A 20302-nucleotide genomic window follows, 5' to 3' on the forward strand; every position below is an offset into this window, starting at 1 on the left:
AAAGAGAGAATAGATAAAAATATAACTGGACATTGCTATGAAGCATTTTTAATATTTTTTTCCCCTTCTAAATTAAATAAAATGAAAGCATTTTTAATTTTATTACTCTAAGCATTCGGTGCAACTGAGCAAGCGTATCTGAAGATGGTGACCTGTCCGCCCGTGTGTGCGTGTGCACTGTGGTAGTATTAGTCCCACACACAAATGTTGATTCAGATTAGATGTTTTTGGTTGGGAGAAAGTCAAAACAATACCCAAGACACACACACCTTCACATGATGATTTTTTTCTTTCTTTTCTTTTTTTTTTTTTAATTACAAGCGCCCAAAAAAACATGAAAGAACAGCATCAGTCTGGAGGGCATTAAAAGGACATTCCGGCAATTCCACATGTCCAAGTCAATTTATTAGTCAGTCACTGTGAAAACAACACTCCTATCAAGATGTGGAGGCGGGCTTAGGAGATGAGTGACAGCTTGTGCTTCCCAGTACATTTGAATGTTGAGCCAACCTAAATTTATTTTTAGGGCGTCACCATGCCTGTAGAAGTTGTCCCGCCAAAGCCCTATTCCGGTCCCGAATCAAAGCTGACGCCAGCTCGGCCGCTTTTGACAAAGACCTCTCCTGACGCTCGGTATCCTGTGGGGAGGGGGGGAGACAAAAAAAAAAAAAAAAAAATCAGTTTTGATGAATGGGTAAATTAAATCACCGGATGGATTTATGTAGCGATTTTGTACCACTCGAGGTATGTAGCGATGAGAGAATCACTGAATGCATAATGTTACATCGGCTTTTAACATTTGAAAAGATCTATCATACGAACTCCGCATCTGTACGGCAGCAGTCAGTGTGAACTGGGCATAATGGATGAATGCACCAATTGGTGATTCCGATTAAGAGAACTTGATTTATGCCCGCGGGGCAATTAAGGGTGATGAGTGGATGATTGGACTGATGGTTGGTTTGATAAATGGTTTGTTCACTGTTGCTGTTAATGATAATAAGGCTTTTAGTTTGTGCGTGCCTTGCGTGTTCTTTTATTTCTCTTACACATGAGAACAATTTAGCAAGAATAATGCAACCAAATGAAGACGCTTTGAGTGTCACATCTAAACACGCGTCAGGCCACCAAAGTCTTTTGAGGTTTGTTTTTTCCCATGAGCCTTTTATTGAACTTTTCATGCTTCTCAACCCCCACAACTTCTTCATCCCTCGCAGGATGCATACCCCGTACTTTGATTTACTTCTTCTTCGGAAGCAAACCTGCTTTCATCTTACAAAGTTCACCAGACTCTTAATGCAGATTTTCATTTTCTGGTCCGAGACATTTTGTCTGATTGCTACCCAAATTTGAATTTGCATACAAGACCAATGGGCAAAGATAAATTGCTAAAAATTGTGGACACGGCTGCGAAGATGGTAATAACTCACTATTAACTCTTTGACTGCCAGACGTTTTCAGAAAAGGGATGCCGTGGGTGCCAGCCGATTTAAGCATTTTGACTGATCTTTCAAGGTCCACAGAAAATGTTGTGTTTGGACTATGGAAACACACATACTGCCAACTGAAAGATTGGACTCTCATCTTTCATCAGAAAAAAAAAAGTTTGTTTCTACCTTATTCCGTTTTTCAGTAATCAACAATAGAAAATGGTTAGTTTCACCTCTGTTTTGAAACAAACGTCTTTTAACGTCTTTGGCACTCCTCCATAGGATTTTACTAAACGTTATTTAACGTTTTTGGCAGTCAAAGAGTTAATAAAGAACTCAGTAGTAGTTCAACAATATGGAATTTGGTAATTAGACCCACGGGGAAAAAGTCTCAAGAAACCAAGTCGGACGAAAGTTTAACCAAACTGTGTTTTGAAGGTCCGGACAGATGCGGCTGCGTACGGTGCACGTGACGAGGTGGGTTAGCGAAAAGCGTATAATCGGGCCTGACCGTGGATAATGACACAAAGCAGGTTCTAATCACAACCAGGGAAGGCGGTCACGTTACTTAATGTTTTTTTTTTTTTCAAAGAAGGCAAACACCCCAAAAAGTGTCAAATTGTTAGTTGCAAACACAAAGAATCTTGGTTTCCAAGAATTAAAGACATTTAAGTATGTAGTATTTCAGAAGGGATGAATAAATGGATGGATGATGGATGGATGAATGACATGATGGATGACTGGGTAATGTACTGATGAATGGACTTGCGAATGAGTGGATGAATGGACTGAAGTTGAATGATGAGTCAACTGACATGAATGAATGACTGCCGGGTGGCTGGATGATTTCATGAATGGACTAATGAACAGATGACTTGAAGCCAATGTCCAGTCTACTCTACAATTGATTTTACTACTTTAAATCGTGTAGATCAGCAACCGCTAATAACCCATTTTGGGCATCTTTTCTTCCAATCCGTCTTCCCCGAAGACTTTTGACTCACCTGTCACAACATAGTCTCGATACATTTTCACGGGTTCGAAAGTATGAAAATAAGATGGTTGTTGATCGCTATCTTTGGCTATTCAAATCTCCGCTACTCTTATTCCAGCGAGATCTCGGGCAAGGAACGACGAGGGGCAAACCATCTTTTTAGTAAAAACGACTGGTGAAACTTACCTCGTACCAAGTCTATCCTAAAAATCAAATAAAAGCATAAGCGATCATCAAATAGTTACGTCAGACTGTTGAAATTGTCTCACAAAGGCAGCTTTCATTTTCTTGGAAACTGTTGCTTCTTCCGTCTCATCATTTGGCTTTTTCCAATTCCTGGAGCAGCTCTCCAAACATTTTTGTTTTTAGTCAATTTTCCTATAATTTTTTCCAACCGTACTGCGAGACCAAGACGAGTGGCTTTGATGTGTACCGCGGCACAGACGAACCACGAGATAATACTAAGTCAAATATTTATTGTTCCGTTTCTCAGCGTTAGCCAGGTACACGTCCCCGTGTCCTGCGGTTAGGGACCCCCTGAGCTCATTTGCATACGACGAAAGACAAGAAAGGGGAAGTCGAGATCACCAAGGAGGATCAGAGAAAGTCTGCGATTCGCATTCAATTCCCGTCCACTCTCCATCGCACGCACTCTTTGAATCGAGCTTCAAAGCGGAACGTTATTGAATCAAGTCGTCGTTTGCACGGTGGCACACAAATACTAAGCAGTCCGTCGACAAAATGTGATCCCGGGGTCGAATTACTAAACAACAACAGAGAGTTGAGGCATCAAAGGGGACTTGAAGCGGATGGCGGAGAGCTGGGGGTACCGCTCCTGACGTGGAAATAGAAAAAGGGGGGGGGGGGGTGATCCTTGGTGGGATTAGTGCGTCTTCATCACAGGCCAAACAGTTTTTCCTAAATCCTCCTGATGAAAGCGCTAAAGGCTAAACGCATATCTTAACCGCCTCACCTGTTAAAAGCCAGCCGCTCATCTTCGGATGGTTGCAAAAATATATCAGGTTAACTTTGACTTTACAAGATTTGGGTTTAGTTTTTTACGAGACGAGCGGCTGCTGCACTTTCCACCTACTCCCAAGCCAGAAGTGTCATCATTGATTGGCAAGAATCAGGAGGAGTGCGACCGCAGATGTTAGCCGATGCGTGTTAGCACCGGGACATTTTCCGCTCAGCCTCTGCCACGTCCATTACGGACTAATCCAATCTTTTCTTGGCACTTTTCATGTGGGACTTTTTTTTTTTTTTCAACATTGAGAGGCAAACAGAAATCAGCATAGCATAAATCAGAAAAGATGTTATGTAATTATACCGTATCTCTCTCTTTTTTTTTTTAAGGTTTAATAAAAGCGCTAAGGTGCAATATATTGTATGTGAAGCTTTAAAAGCCTATACAGGCTCTCCTTAGCAGCTTTCATTTTTTGTAACAGTCCAGTCTTAAGTTTCCACATCACGTAATGTGTGCTGGGCTTTACGATGATATTATCGGAATGTGGTAGGAAGCCGGGATACCTGTTCAAAAACCTGAGTAAAGTATGCCGATTGCAGAACCTTCCAACTCTGAGACAGATGTGCCACAAATGCAAGAAACTGGGCGGAGTTTGCCAAATGAAGTGACAGAATTGTTTAAATAATCTCTCGATGGAAGATTGGGCACGAGCTGGAAGCAAAAGCCATTCCCGATCATTCCCATGTGCGTAAACACAAGCAAAGGGCTTTGTTATTGTTATTGATGCCGCCGCTGCAACTTTTTTCAACCAATGGAGACTTCAATCACGAGGACTCTGGCGAGCCACAAGGCGACAGGTCTTTGAAAGGCAAAAAAACGGGTGCGAGGGGAGAGAGGCGGCGGCTGGGGGCGACCACACAGCGAGCGGGTTGCCCCATCCTCAAATGCCACCGACGCAAATGGGACGCTTTCAAGTCCAAAAGGTCTCTTTGGGTAATTAGGAAGTGGGTCGGTGACACTCTCCCAAGATCCCACTTTGCTTTTCACCCCTTCATGACGAGCCAAGAGTCCTAATTAAATAACGGCTCAGCAAGTCCACTGGCAGGATGCCCAAACTGAGAGAGAGAGAGAGAGAGCCCCGAGAAATATATTTACAAAGCCTTTATGGCCTCTTTAAATACATCTTTGGCCTCTTTTTATATCATCTTAAAGTTTGACAGTCAGGCCGTCAACTTGAATTAGGAGTGGCATTGCACGGCTTGAACCCTCGTTTTGAATGAATTGTTCGCTATTTGCTATTGCTTAGTCTTTTGTCTCAAGTTTGCGCTCGGAATTCAAATTAAAACTTGGCACCACTATATGTACCGTATACTAACTACTGTATTAAAGTGGAAGTCAACCTTTCTTGACAATATGTCATATGTGGCCTCACTAGTCTAAACATGACATTCTGATTAATATTACATTTTTGGAATATGAGTTATGAAGCAAAATCCAGACATTTTTATCCATCTCAGGGGGCGGCCATTTTGCCACTTGCCGTCGACGAAAGATGACATCAGTGTTGCTCAGGCAACAACCAATCAGCGCTCGCCTCTCTTCTGAAGCTGCGCTGTGATTGGTTGCTACCTGAGCAACTGTGATGTCATCTTCAGTCGACAGCTAGTGGCAAAATGGCCGCCCCCTTTTGCTGCTTAACTCATATTCCACTGGCGCAATATTAACCCGAATACCATATTTAGACTAGTGGGGCTGCATAGAACATATTATTGCCTGTTTTAGCTAAAGTTATTAACAAGCTTTCTCCGACAACAACAAAAAAACTTTCAAAAATATATAAGTTACTTTCATATACTGATAAAATGTCTTTACCCATCTCGAAATGGGAGACAGACTTGTCTATAGCACCGGAACCTGACTTTTGGATTCAAGTTTGTGAAAACGCATTTAAAATGACAAAACACACAAATTTACAACTTATCCAATATAAAATTATTCACAGAACATACATTACTCAATATATGATGAAGAAAATGGGACTCTCAGACTCCGACATTTGTCTCCAATGCTTACAAAACACTACAGACACTTATGTTCATGCTTTATGGTTATGTACTCCGGTTATGTATTTCTGGACTAAAGTCTTAGAAAAACTTTCCGCTATTTTAGACTGTAGGATACCTTTATCTCCAAACTTGTGTTTGCTAGGTGACCTAACAACAACTGACTTACCACATAAACAATTTCAATCTACACTTGTAGCCCTTACTATCGCAAAAAAAACAATTCTTGTTAACTGGAAAAATAAACAAACTCTGAATATCGACCAATGGTTTAACCTCCTCATAAATCACATTTTAATGGAAAAAATATCTGCCTCAAATAAAAACCAAATATCAAAATTTATAGAAACATGGTCTACGTATATAGAATTTTTTAACCTAATTCCGGTTACTTAATTCTGTCTGTTAGCGCGAGCCACTACATCGTGATAACTTACATTGATGTTTCTGCATTTGGCAATTTATTATTATATTATATTATTAGTATGGGATTTTTTTTAATGGGCTTTAGGTGAACTGATGAATACACACACGCTCGCACGCACACACACACACACACACGCACATACACATACAAAAAAAAAAAATATATATATATATGTGTGTATATGTATATATATATGTATATATATTTAAAAAAAAAAACATTTAAATTTTTTTAATTCATTTGTTTTTAAAAAAAAAAAAAGGAGAGCAATGATGATGTCAAATCGAATGAACAATACTGAGCTCTCCTGAAAAAAAAAAAAACATATTATTGTCAAAAAAAATTGGGAGGGTCGACTTCCCCTATAAACCATCTTTTCCCGCATAACACAGTGCGTCCCGACGGCTCGTACCCACATATCCACGGATAGTTTAAGGCTTTAGATAGAAAAGTGGGGTTTAGAGTTCACGCACGTCAAGACACAACTCAACCAATTCCTTGATGAGATGAATTGCGAAGATCAGGAATTCAAAACCTTCAGTTGCCGTCACATTAATGCCAAGTTTGATTTACGTCTGAGAAAAGCACTTTCCACTGGCTCTGACAACTCCTTTATATACTGTATTTGATCCCTATCAGCCTCTTGAAGCTGTTCATTGAAATAGTCAAAGCCATGTGTGCGAAAAGGTTCCCAACCTCTTGCTATCCTGACTGGTGACAGTCGAAGCAGAGTGCCCCGTTTGGAACGAGCTTGGAACGATCCGCTCCTGTGACCATCTTCTCCTGTGATGGATGGAGGCATTGGATTGGTGTTTAATGCATCATTTACGAGCCTTGGAAAGTTCCACTGGCAAATAAAATGTTGTCAGGGCTTGTTCACGCTCTGATGTCAAGGAAAGAAGTTAAGTCTGCTTCTATTACCAAAGATGGATTTTTACACTACATGGATCAAGTGAATTACTGTAATTCCAATTTTCGTAAAAAAAAAAAAGGAACATTGTCTAATAAATTGGATATCTGCCAATTTGACCGCCTCACAGCATACTGCAATATTTATGCTAATTTCCATTTTCCCCTGCCTGTGGCTTTTTTTGCATTAGCATTAAGGTAGCAAACTTTGATTTGACTAAATTATATGGCTTGATTGAACATTTTGATGTTGAAATTAGTGATAGACCGATATATATATATATATTTTTTAGGGCCGATGTCGAAACCGATTATTAGTAAGCAAGAGGGCCGATAACCGATATTTGGAGTCGAAGTTCTTTTGCAGTAAAACAAAAATTATTAGCATAAAAAAAAAAAAGCACGTTTGTTAAAACAACTTTTCAAACATACGGAAAATAGGCGGCTTTCTTTTAAAATATGAACAAAAAATAAAATACTTTTCTATAGTAACGTTTTCCAAAATTGTAACATAACTGAAACTTTTCACTGTTTTAATTTTAACAAAAGCAAAAAGTGAAGCGAATTTCCATCTTTTGTAAAGTTCGTAAAAGGTTTTTGCAAACAGTGAAAAATTGTCTGAAAACATTAAAAATTTCTTTGTGACAAGACAACTTGTTTTTGACAACCTTTTGCGAACCCTGATGAAAAACCAAAAAGTTAATAATATACCAGAGCTTTATCGGCTTTCAGATTTGTAAAAAAAAAAAAAAAAAAAAAAAGGTCAATGCCCTATATTAGTCAAAATGTAAAATATCAGCACCGATAATCGGTCTATCCCTAGTTTAAGTATAGAGTATTTAATTCCCTTTTCATTAATAGTCAGTTTTATAGTGTGTATATATATTTAAAAAAAAAAAAATTATTAAATTTTTTTAATAGATTTTTTGTTTTGTTTTTTTAAAAAAAGGAGAGCAATGATGATGTCAAATCGAATGAACAATACTGAGCTCTCCTGGAAAAAAAAAAAAAAAAAAATAGTCAGTTTTACAGTCAACAGGTGTGACATATAAGCATGCTTTGGCCCTTATTTGGAAAACCGTGCTAAGGAACACAGTCTTAACAAGAAGACTCCTTCCCACTCCGCCTCACTTCATCTGTAAGGGATCGTAATCTCGGAAAACTAATACTCTTTTCAACCATAAAGAAAGCAAACCTTTGGCTTTTAGGACCTCACGGTGAGAACAATCGTCAGCATCCTGGCCTTTCACTTAAAGCTCTTTCATCGCTTGTTTCCAAAATACTCAAGACAAACGTAGCAGTTCGTTCATCACGTCTAACGCACGGCATCTTTTGAAAGACGCCGCCGAGGCTAGACGGCGAGGAGGGTTGAACTTAACGGATACTTTGCAGGGGAAGTTAAGAACAAGACGGGCATACCTCTTAACAAGGAGCAGAACGCTGGATGTTTAGTTGAGGCTTTACAAGAAGCATGCAGGCCAGGAAGGGAGTGTGATGGATGAAGTGACACAATTCAGAATGCAAGCTCCAAAATGGCACTTTGGGCCTTTTAAGATCACTTCCTGTAAAGAATTGTGCATTGTAATGTGGTAGGGAAATGGCAGAAAGTATTGAAAGCTCTTTAAACGTATTGGTCATAAGAAGTTGTGTCTAATTTTCCTTGATGGAAATGCCTGCAAATTCATGATGGTTGGCGATTGTTCATCAGGATTTCCACTGGAGCGTTATGTTGAGTTAGCATTTTTGATGTTGCTGTAGCTGCAAATCCAATCAAGTTGGCATTTGGGGCATCTGGTTGCATTTTCTCGGTCTGAATAAACACGTGTAAACGTTATTTCTCCCCTCTCGGCTGACGTAAATGCAAATAAAAAAAGAAGGTGAACTCTGAGAAAACAATCTTTGATGAGGCCTGTGCATAATCTCTGGGAACCCCCCCCCGACACAACAAGTGAGGGGCAGCTGGGTGGTCAGAAACATCTCAAAACGAGAGATACCAGTTGTCTCTAATCTCCCTCGACTCAGACCCGGGTGCAACTCGGAGGCCGTCGTCGTAAGAGATTCTTTGGATGGGGTCGTGTTTCACCTGTCTGCCTTTCAGACGATGATGTGAACAGATCCGGGGAGAAAAGACCCCGCGGAGTCTTTTTTTTTTTTTCCACCCGACCTCGTCTCCATTCTCCGCTGCTCTTTTCTTTCCCCGTGCCGGCTAATCTCCTCACAAGGTTTAGGATTCCCAAACCGGGGAGGAAATACGGGCCTGGGTAAACATCAGGGCTCTCACTGCGCTGATTACAACGGCCATACATCAGCCTGACGTGATTTGGACTGACAAGTGTCTTTTCAGAGGGATCATGTGACACTTCCTATCCGCGCGGACATGCTGCATAGCGCCCATGTCACTTTTTGGGGAGGGATCGGGTAACAGAGTATGCAGTTTAAGGTTTTCACACCTTAGCGCCAACCTGATGATTAGTGGGGTGCCTCAGAGGGCGCAATACACGCAGAAAAGTGCTTTCATTATATTATATAAGTCAACCCCAAATTATTTTTGACAATAATATTTTCTATCCAGCACCACTAGTCTAAATATGGCATTCTGGTTGATATTGTGTTAGTGGAATATGAGTTATGAAGCAAAATCCAGCCATTTTTAATCCATCTCAGGGAGCGGCCATTTTGCCACTTGCTGTCGACTGAAGATGACATCAATGTGGCTCAGGTCTCAAGTAACAACCAATCACAGCGCAGCTTCAGAAAACAGGTGAGCTGTGATTGGTCGTTGCCTGAGCCCTGAGCAACTGTGATGTCATCTTCAGTCGACAGCGAGTGGCAAAATGGCCGCCCCCTGAGATGGATAAAAATTTGAATTAAATTATTCATCAGAATGTCATGTTTAGACTTGTGAGGTCACATATAACATATTATTGTCAAGAAATGTTCAAGGTTGATTTCCACTTTAATTATTGGAAAATTTCTAGTAAAAATTTTTTATAAGAAGTTAAAATGTGGAAATTTTTGAAATATCTCAATTTGGAAACTTTACATGGGAATATGAGTTATGAGGCAAAATCCAGCCATTTTTAATCCATCTCAGGGGGCGGCCATTTTGCCACTTGCTGTCGACTGAAGATGACATCAATGTGGCTCAGGTCTCAGGTAACAACCAATCACAGCGCAGCTTCAGTAAGGAGGCTGTGATTGGTCGTTGCCTGAGCAACTGTGATGCCATCTTCAGTCGACAGCGAGTGGCAAAATGGCCGCCCCCTGAGATGGATAAAAATTAGAATTAAATTATTCAATGTCATGATTAGACTTGTGAGGTCACATATAACATATTATTGTCAAGAAATGTTCAAGGTTGATTTCCACTTTAATTATTGGAAAATTTCTAGTAAAAAAATTCTATAAGAAGTTAAAATGCGGAAATGTTTGAAATATCTCAATTTGGAAACTTTACATGGGAATATGAGTTATGAGGCAAAATCCAGCCATTTTTTTATCCATCTCAGGGGGCGGCCATTTTGCCACTTGCTGTTGACTGAAGATGACATCAATGTGGCTCAGGTCTCAGGTAACAACCAATCACAGCGCAGCTTCAGAAAACAGGTGAGCTGTGATTGGTTGTTGCCTGAGCAACCGCGGTGTCATCTTCAGTCAACAGCAAGTGGCAAAATGGCCGCCCCCTGAGATGGATAAAAATTAGAATTAAATTATTAATCAGAATGTCATGTTTAGACTTGTGAAGTCACATATAACATATTATTGTCAAGGAATGTTCAAGGTCTATTTCCACTTTAAGTATTAGGAATTTTCTAGTAAAAAATTTCAATGAGAAGTTAAAATGCGGAAATGTTTGAAATATCTCAATTTGGAAATTTTACATGGGAATAAACTGGGATTTGAGGAAAGGTTTCATATTCAAGCATGACTATAAACATTGTTTTTTTTTTATTAATAAGCCAGCATCTTTGCAAAATTGATAGCTCTCCATGAAAAAAAAAAACCTAGACAAATTGAGTTAGCAAATAAACACATTTGGTAGCAACACACTAATAATGCACTCTAAGCATGAAACCTCATTAACGTTCAAACTCATAACTCCCTTTTTGTCAAGTGTAAACCAGATTACAGGGGATTTTTCCTTCCACTTTAAGCACCTTGACTTTCTCTGATGGCAGCCAATTGTGATCACAATTTGCCTTTTTCAAACTCCTCTCAATTGATCTTAAATGATGTGATCAATGCTTTAAATCCAACAAATTCCACTTTATTCAACATGGCAGTGCAGATAGCTAAAAATAGCCTGTGTTCACTGTCAAAATGTGTGTGTGTTTTTTTTTTTTACTAAGCTAAACCGACGTCAACCCTGTTATTAATATGGAGCCAGAGTGAATGTAAGACCTCCCCCAAGGCCAAATGATGTCTTAATTTTTGGATACAGGCACAAGTTTTCTGCAAATTGACCTGCAAACCAGCACGACGCTGGCCAAAGCACCCTGGCAGAGGCCCTAAATGGGTACTTGAGTGGTTCATAAAAGACCTAAAAGGACATTTGAAACACCTTCTGGAAATAGAGACCGTTTTTTTTTTGCCGTAAGCCTCTTCACAGTCTTCTTGACCAGTTTTCTTCCCTGCTTTCTGAGAACGAGTGAGATTTTTGCCCCATTGTAGGACACAGCCAGTACTTCTGGGAAAAAAATGATCTATTTGACATCATCAAGTATTGAGATTGATCCCAATCTGTTTTGCTTATATGCATCTCCATGGACTGATTTCCTTTAGTTGTCTCCGTAATTGAGAAATGAACCGTAACGTGTGATTGTATAATCAAACGCAGATGTGAGCACGGAGAAGATAACTTCATCTTGTCCTTCATCGTGTTTTTTTTTTTTTTTTTTTAGAACAGAATGTCATTCCTAGACACGCAGCAGATTTGATTAATGAAGACATATTAGCCTCATTTGTCTGACTGTCAAAGGCACTCTTGAACATCGATCCCGCGCCAGAAAAAGTCCCGATTTTGACTTGATGTGACGCTTGTGATTTCTCACTCGCCCCGACGGATAATCCCACTATAATTACCAAGCGATGAGTTCAGAGATTTGAGGTGAACCGCATGCTTTCCGTTGATACTCACAACATTGCGAGGAGGTCAAAGTGCTTTAAACTGCAAAGTGATCCTTTTTTTTTTCTTTCTTTTTTTTTTACAGGAGAGCTCAGTATTGTTCATTCGATTTGACATCATCATTGCTCTCCTTTTTTTTATTTTTTTTTAAAAAAACCCAACAAATCAATTAAAAAAAATTTTTTTAATAAATGTTTTTTTTCTTTTTCTTTTTTTTTTAAATACATATATATATATATATATACATATACACACATATATATATATATATATATATATATACTTTTTTTTTTGTATGTGTATGTGCGTGTGTGTGTGTGTGCGTGCGTGCGTGCGAGCGTGTGTGTGTGTATTCATCAGTTCACCTAAAGCCCATTAAAAAAAATCCCATACTAATAATATAATATAATAATAAATTGCCAAATGCAGAAACATCAATGTAAGTTATCACGATGTAGTGGCTCTCGCTAACAGACAGAATTAAGTAACCGGAATTAGGTTAAAAAATTCTATATACGTAGACAATATTTCTATCAATTTTGATATTTGTTTTTTATTTGAGGCAGATATTTTTTCCATTAAAACTGCAAAGTGATCCGATGTCTTCCCGAACTTGCTTTGGCATTCAGTACACCGTGTACGAGAGGGAGGTTGAATTTTAACGAGTTATTGCATCTGGGAATTGACATGTAGGACCTTAAATGGATGCTTCGAACCAAAACATCAGAATTCCTGTGGGGGTTTTTTCAACTCGTGATAAGAGATATTTCATGTTGCTAATTCAAACTGGCTTTGGGGGCTGAATTGAATTTAATTCCAGGGTATGTAAAAAAAAAAAAAAAAATTCCAACAAAACATAAATTTCTTCAGAGGCCTTTACACCGGTTGATAAAAAACAGCAACTGGCAACAAATCATGTTACAAAAGAGCAAAAAGTTTAGTTTGGCCGCTCTTAAAAAGATGCATTTCTCAGAACCAAATGCGCTGCCTGGGAAAAGGCAGACATGAAAGACAAAAAAAGCTTACCGTTGTCTGTTGCAAATGGACGCCGTACGTGAAAATATTCCGCAAACTGGTTGCCCGGGCCAAGTCTGCAAAAGGCGGCCATTGTTCCCGAGTGCTTAAATGGACCTATGAAAATAAAAGAAATACTAGTTTCCTTATAGTACACAACGGAGATGGCTTGAGTCACATGACTTGATTTGAATCAAATTGAAGTGCACGTATTTCGCTTCGGACTAACTTGGTTAAAACGTATGACAGACCTGACTTGAAACCCGAATGACTTAAACATGACTTTATATCTTGTGCATATGTGACTTATTTCCAAACTCCATGACTTGAGGCAGCTGCAACTCTTTCGCTTCAATCCAATTGTCTTAAAACAAAACATCAGAATTTCAGCCACCAGCTTGCTTCCCCCCCCCCCTCCTGGAAAGCGCCACCCCTCTTGATTGCAACCATGTGACCAAAGCCATGATAAGTAACAGGCTGACTGCTACGACACAGAAAGTAAGATCAACATTTTGGGCTGCTTGGCTTAAAAGCGTGAAATTCAGAGGCCGTTTTGAATTCTTCTTGAAGCCGCAACAACCCGAGCTGACTTCATGCTGGTCAAACGGATCAAGCTTGGTAGCTTTAACGTCTTTTTCTTCAAAATGTTTGGATTCCGTCTTTCCGCCTTACACCACAACCCTGACTTACTGTATTTGTCATCTTGTCAGCCATCTTTGCAGCCTCACTGTCTAGTTTTCTTCCCAAGTATATAAAAATGCGTGTCCCGTGGCGCAAATACATGCAGAACTACTCACCACAATGATAACCACCGGGTGGAGACGGGTTTGACCATTCGCCTCCACCGCTGCTAACGTGCTCTCCACTTTAGCCAAGTCGGAGGCGTTCATCTGGAACACCCGAGAAAATCCAAAATCAAGATAACATCTTCGAGAGCAGATGTGATTTTTTTTCCTCTGTTCTGCGGCCAGATAGTAAAATGTGTCTGAAGAAACTAATGTTTCCCCTCCGGTGAAAAAAAATGTAAACCTACAGAAAATTGGATGAAGTTCCATGTCTTGAGCGGATACCTGCCGTTCTCTCCCGTCACATCTGGGATGATGTTCGCCTCCTGGAAGATAGAGACATTCCCCACAGTTTGGATTTCTGTCGTTCATTCTTCGCTGGATGCGGCCATTGTTTACAAACACGCTGTCTACGGAGATTACATCAAAATTTAGTTGAGGTCATTCCGCGGAGGGAACGCGTGAGGAGGAGGATGCGTCAGTCAAATCTGGTCCTCCGACTTCACACCCGGCAGCAAATAAACACAGACAAAAGTACTCAGCATCTGGCAGGGCCATACATTCATTCTCACTTGTAGAATAACATCAAGTGGTTGGAAGTGTTACATTTGAATGGAAAACACATGTCGGGAGAGTCTAATTAGATTAATTTTGGACTAAAATTAAGGATATGAAAAGTTAGTAATGGATGAGGTATAAAGCAGGTTGGGCACAGAATCCCATATATATATATATTCATTTATATATATATATTTTTTTGTATTTAATTTTTGAATTTTTATTTTGACTTGATTAATTCATTAATTTATTTATTTTGTCAGTTTTGGTCCTCCATATCAAACAAGTCCCAAGTGTGGAATTTATTTGAATAATCATCTTTCTTCTCTTTCAGAAATTTTTAGCCCAACAAGTGTCTCAAGTCAAGTCATGGGACTGCGGTGCCCCCACTTCTGTCTGCTAGGTCGTAACATGAGCTAGCAGGCAACAAAAGGAACGAAGGCCGCCCCCGCACCACAATTAATCAAACAAAAGTGCTGCGGTTCCGCAAATGTGACGGCCATCTGCTCTCCTTCATGCATAGTCACACTTCATTACTTGTTTGACCACAGACAGGCCAGTTGGTTCATCAGCGGACCACCCAGCCAGATGATGCTCATATTAACATGCATTCATTGACGAACTCCCGTCCATAGAAAAATAGACAACGTACACGTCAATTGCTCCGATTTACGTACCATTTCTCGGCTACAGAAAGCCGTGCGGAGGGAGTCTGCCAACATTCTAGCATGCGAACGTCCGTCTGTGATCACGCAGACCGACCGAGATAGCGTGTCTGGAAGGAAAGGACGCCGCAAGATGGGCAACATAAGTACCAGAAACCGATGCTTTTCAAACGTTTGGGATCCGGGGACCCAATTACAGTGGAGAAATCTTTCCAGGGACTACCTCATAATGAGAATACGGATTCTCTACTACCATGTGTACTCACTCCTAAATGCCATAGTCATTAAAAAGTTGCACATTTTTGAGAAAAAAAAATGGTGTCATTATACTAAATTGAGAGGCTAAGTACAGTAGCTCACCTTTGACAACAGACTCTACAGTAGCCAAATCTCGTTTGTAGGTGACCTGAAATACATCAATTTGAGACAAACTCGGTCACATGGGAAATCTACGTGAGCAAGTCACCTTCCACAAGTTGGGCGGGCCCTCGATGAGCTTGGCGTTGGCGGCGCAGTACCGCTGCACCAGATGGAGACACTCGGTACCAAAATCAAAGTCAGCCTCGGTGCACTGAGGGAGGGAAGGTGATGACATCACAACCACATCTCTCTTGAAATACAGGTAAAAACATGATCAGATGTTTATCATGGCTCATCATATTCCTGTGAGTATTATTTGTGTGTTAAAGTAGCAGTTTATGCTAATGTCTATTAGCCTGTCAGTGGCATTTCAAACGCTATGTTAGCAATAAGCTAGAAGAATGGTTGAACACTTTGGTGTTCAAATATACATTGTTTAATTCTGTTTCAGGTGCTACGGAAAATACAGTGGCACCTTGACGTACGAGTTTAATTCATTCCATGATCGTGCTTGTAACTCAAATCATCTTTCAACATTGAAATGAATGGAAATGCCGTTAATGTGTTCCGGCCGCACATTGAGCTCCCGCCAGTGTGCGCACTTTGGTCACCAAAGGGGAGTATAATACATACAGACACAAATGAAGAGTTTCACAACTAAGTGACTGAATAAGTTGCTATACTGTTACTTGTTTTTCACTGAGGATAAAGAATGTATGCCTGCGAGTGTCATTATATTGACTGTCTAGTCACAGTGTCTCCATGTGTTCCCAGTTTTTTCTGTTCAAATATCCATTGCTTAAAGGGTTTTGCATTGTTTGTTACCATGAAGCTAGCAGCCATCTGTGGTTCAAGTCGCAAATTTGCGACTTAATAAAGTGGCAAATTTCCAAGAAAAAAAAAAACTCCCAAATTGCGGATTTATAAAGTGGCAAATTTGCCCCCACCCTCTAAAAAATATATATTTATATGTGGCCCTAATACGCCGTCATTAAAAACAAGCCTAAAGTGACCCAGACAAAAGAAAAGCCCGGCCAAATGCTTAATGCACATTAAATTACATAGCACTCAAAACAGTGTCACATTAAAAGAAACTATGAATAAAGCACATCAAAGGAGCAGTTTACAAGCAGAGAAACGTCTGCTCATGCATCATCCTGTTGTCTTGTGAAAACTCTCCGGCACTGTGTGTCTGCTGATAATTCACCAAAGTGTCTCGCTAATCTGGCGCCTTTCATCCCACCGTCGCCATCAGAGGAACACAATGAAAACATCATCATTGGCGGCACCACATCTTTCACTTCTTTCGGCCAGCCGGGATACTTTCCCATGTTTCTAAATGTGTACTTTTTTTTACCTCCGCCAAGGAGACAAGCCTGTTTCAGGGTGGGCAAAAATATGGCCCGCGGGCCCCAATCTTTTTTTTTTATTATTATTATTATTTTTCCTTTCCTTTCGGACATATTATTTTACAAGTCAGTCCTGTAAAAATTTGCTGTACTTGTTGCATTAATTTAGCCATTCTTTCCTTTAATATGGGTCCAGCAAAATGAAAAATAGTCTAATTTTACACATCCATTTATCAATAATGCATTTATTTATTTTAATAGGTGATTTAGTAATTAAATTGTTCATGAGTACAATTAAATGTGAATTAATTTATATTAAAAAAATATATATTACATAAGTGTATACAATGATATAAAATATATATAATTTATTTATTATTTTAAAAAACTATTTTACATACATTTTAACACACCCGTGGGGTAGGTTATTTGTAGATGTTTAAATGCATGTGCAAAAAAAGTTTAATAATAAAATAAGGCATTCTTGGTGTTTAATTGTACTGTATTCAAAATTAATTTAGCAATATTCAAGGAATAAGTGGTTCAGAAAATGGATGGATGTGTTACGACAATAAATAAAAATAACACAATTTAAAAAAAAAACTATACAATAAATCAATGAGATTAATTTTGAAAAAAATATATTATTATTTCTATTATGTTATTTTTATTTTATTATTGACAATTTACTAAACCATTGATTCAGTATTTTAACCCTGTGAAGCACTTTGTAGGGTCCTCTCTGTTAGAAATTCTATCCAGCCATCCATTCTCTGAACCGCTTATCTTCACCAGCTCCTTGTCTACTTACCCTCTGATAAGCTCTATGGATAATGTTGTACATGAAGGCCTGAGGCATCTCGCTGGCTCTGTACTTAGCTCGCTCCAGGGTGTGGTCCAGGAAGCTCTCCGACGTGGTGGCGATCACCGTGGAGACGAGCGGTCGGATGGCCCCTGACACCTGGGAGAAGGGAACAGGAAGTGGACATTTTCACTGAGTGGTGTACTCACTTTTGTTGCCAGCTGTTTAGATATTAAGATGATCTGTGTGTTTAGTTATTTTGTGTGGCCACCATTATGGTGATGAATGATTTCTCATACTGAACTATTATCATACTAACTCCATGTTCCCGGGCAGCCATGGTTATCTGATACAGAAAGTCCTCCTCCACAAATGGCCGCACGGCGTCATGGATGATGACCACCTTGTTGTCTAGCTCCTCTTCCTCATCTTCCTCACCCACAGCCATGACTCCATTACAAATGGACCTGTGACGCGTGGAGCCGCCCACCACCACCCGGACCTTGGTGTGCTTGAAGCGCCGGATGATGCTTGTCATCAGGTCCATGTTTTCTTCAGCCACGACAACCACAATGCTGCGGATCCATGATACCCTGCGAGAACACGCCATAGCTCAGTGACTGGTGCATTTTAAAACTATACGTTATTGATGGACACTCACAACTTTAAATTCGATGAGAGGTGGGAGGTAGTGCTAGAGCTATTCAAAAGGGAACTCAGGTCTAAAAAGTAAAAAAAAAAAGTTCTATGTGTCCCCACTATTCTAAACATGATACTGTATTCTGATTAATGCGAGCCCTAGGGCACTTTGGTGACAATTTCGGTCGACAGCAGGAGGCGGTGCTGCAGCCTCCTGATAGTTGAAAACGGCTGTATTAATCGTCGTAATTCTTATTCCACTAACACAATATTAATCAGAATACCATGTTTAGACTAGTGAGGACACATAAAACACAAGCAAAGAAAATTTGGAACTTGAGTTTATTTTTCAAAAGTGTCTGGAAGCAAGCTGTTCAGCACTTCTTCAGTCCTACTGCGACCCAAGACTGACTTGACTTACACCGTTGAAAACGCCGACATACGAACGAGGTTTCCCCCAATTTAAAGTCAGTGCGTCCATACCTCTCAAAAGCATGAATAGTGTAGCTTATGAGCGGTCGGTCCATTAGCAGGCAGAACTGTTTGGGTGTCTGCAGTCCGGTCCTCTCCCCGCTGCCGCCGGCAGGAAGAACCACACACACAGAGAAATCCACGCCAACTTTGACCGGCGCGAAGCCGTTCTTCCCGCGTTGGCTGGAAAGGAAAGTCTCAGGATGTGCGGGCCTGCCCGGTTCCTCGCGCAACATGTCCACGCGGGGAACGTCCATCATCTCCTGGGTGGAATGTCACAACAACACTCCATTCCCGACAAATGTCAAGTGTTAAAAGAGGTATGTATGCTAACTTGCATGATTTTGGAGCCCGTGTTTAACCTTCCATTTTACTTCCGCCATTTGCATTCAAAATAAAAGGCGCTCATGTTAAATATTACAAGTACAATTCTTTATAATGCATCTTCTCTCTGTCCTATATTTAACAACCAACTGGTAATTAAGTAACATAAAGCAAGAGCTATGGTTATGTCAACATTGAAGTTGAGTTGGTAACCATAAAAATATATATTTTCCTCTTAAATTTGAGTGAATTCTGCAAACTTTACACAATCTGAGCGGATTGAGGGATGTTCTCGCGAGAGTCCGGTCGCGTCTGAATTACGCACATCTCGCGAGGTGATAGGGCGGCTGTCTTTCACGTTTGTCAAATTATCTTTGGTTTCTACATTACTTCGAAACATTAGTAAAAACGATTATATAAATTAATATGTTAATATTTACGTCTATATCCTAGAATGTTTGCATAATTGCAGTCTCACGTTACTAATAACAACGATAACAATAATGACTACAAGGACAATTATTATTATTTGTTTTCAATTTGGAATACTGTACTGTATTCTGAAGTCTGATAGAAACCTTAAATTTACTCTTGATGGTAACATTAACGATGATAAGAGGATCCAAAATTCCTCATTTAATTTATTTCCTATTTGGAATGCATTACATTTGTGTTTGTTACTTATAAATCTGCTTGATTCTCATTTTATGAATTTCAAACTTTATTGGCAAAGCTTTTCTACACATTAGATCCACATAGAATATATTACATCATTATTTTTTTTGTACACATGGTTGTCAAAGGAAAAATCACAAATGCAAAAAAAAAAGTATGAATTTGACATATGCACATGTACAAGTATTTACACAAGTGTGGTTGCAAGCTGGCGTTGCAAAAGAGGTGGAGAATTACCGGTAAATTTCCATGGGAATTTAAAATGGGAAAAATTTGGAAATAATCCAAATCGAAAACCTTCCTTGGGAAGTAATGGGAATTAACTGGAAGTTAAGGATTATATTTTGTTTTGTCATAAACAGACATCGACACAAAATAGATAGTTCACCTTTCCCACATGGAAGGACATTGCTGTACTGTATCTTAAATTCCCTAAGAACCATCCTTCAATATTAGAAAATCCCTTGTTTATTCCAATTAATTCAAAATCATTCCAGCGTGCTTTATGTGGGACGCTTGATATGTTTAGAACATGCCAAGGTCCAAGAATTTGTCAAACTCCATCCAAAATTCTGCAAACGTGGAAATGCTGGCTGTCAGGGATTTCTTTTTGAAAGACAACAAGCGTTGTGCGTAAACATAGCAAAGTCAGACATCACAAATTGTCAGATTTCTTTGTAGTTTTTTCATGGAAATCATTGGAAAATGGATTTCAAAAACAAACTAGTAGCTGTTGAACTATGTC

The 20302-nt window shown here is 39.5% G+C and overlaps 1 protein-coding gene across 2 annotated transcripts; it reads right to left on the bottom strand.

Annotated features, from left to right (window-relative positions):
- Window positions 1-383: 383 nt before the first annotated feature.
- crppa (CDP-L-ribitol pyrophosphorylase A) lies at window positions 384-19030 on the bottom strand. 2 transcript variants are annotated; one of them, XM_077576484.1, is made up of 10 exons: window positions 18571-19021; window positions 17768-18041; window positions 17458-17607; window positions 15404-15508; window positions 15298-15343; window positions 14950-15047; window positions 13963-14040; window positions 13727-13819; window positions 12942-13046; window positions 384-638 (listed from the first exon to the last, which is right to left on the bottom strand). In XM_077576484.1, the coding sequence occupies exons 1-10, from the start codon at window positions 18816-18818 to the stop codon at window positions 531-533; spliced, it is 1305 nt and encodes a 434-aa protein (XP_077432610.1). In that variant the 5' UTR covers window positions 18819-19021; the 3' UTR covers window positions 384-530. The 2 variants fall into 2 exon arrangements, with proteins under 2 accessions (XP_077432610.1, XP_077432611.1); XM_077576485.1 differs by lacking the exon at window positions 384-638 and adding an exon at window positions 670-4506 and having other exon boundaries at window positions 18571-19030.
- Window positions 19031-20302: the final 1272 nt, after the last annotated feature.

This window comes from Vanacampus margaritifer, chromosome 9 (genome assembly GCF_051991255.1).
Source record: "Vanacampus margaritifer isolate UIUO_Vmar chromosome 9, RoL_Vmar_1.0, whole genome shotgun sequence".
Taxonomy (NCBI): domain Eukaryota; kingdom Metazoa; phylum Chordata; class Actinopteri; order Syngnathiformes; family Syngnathidae; genus Vanacampus; species Vanacampus margaritifer.

Excerpts from the sequence above, each read along its gene's own strand:
- crppa (XM_077576484.1), bottom strand. The coding sequence starts at position 18,818 with ATGATGGACGTTCCCCGCGTGGACATGTTGCGCGAGGAACCGGGCAGG. Across the intron at positions 18,042-18,570 it reads ACTATTCATGCTTTTGAGAG|GGTATCATGGATCCGCAGCA; the intron begins GTATGGACGCAC and ends GTGTTCTCGCAG. Across the intron at positions 15,048-15,297 it reads TGTAGAGTCTGTTGTCAAAG|ACACGCTATCTCGGTCGGTC; the intron begins GTGAGCTACTGT and ends CTTTCCTTCCAG.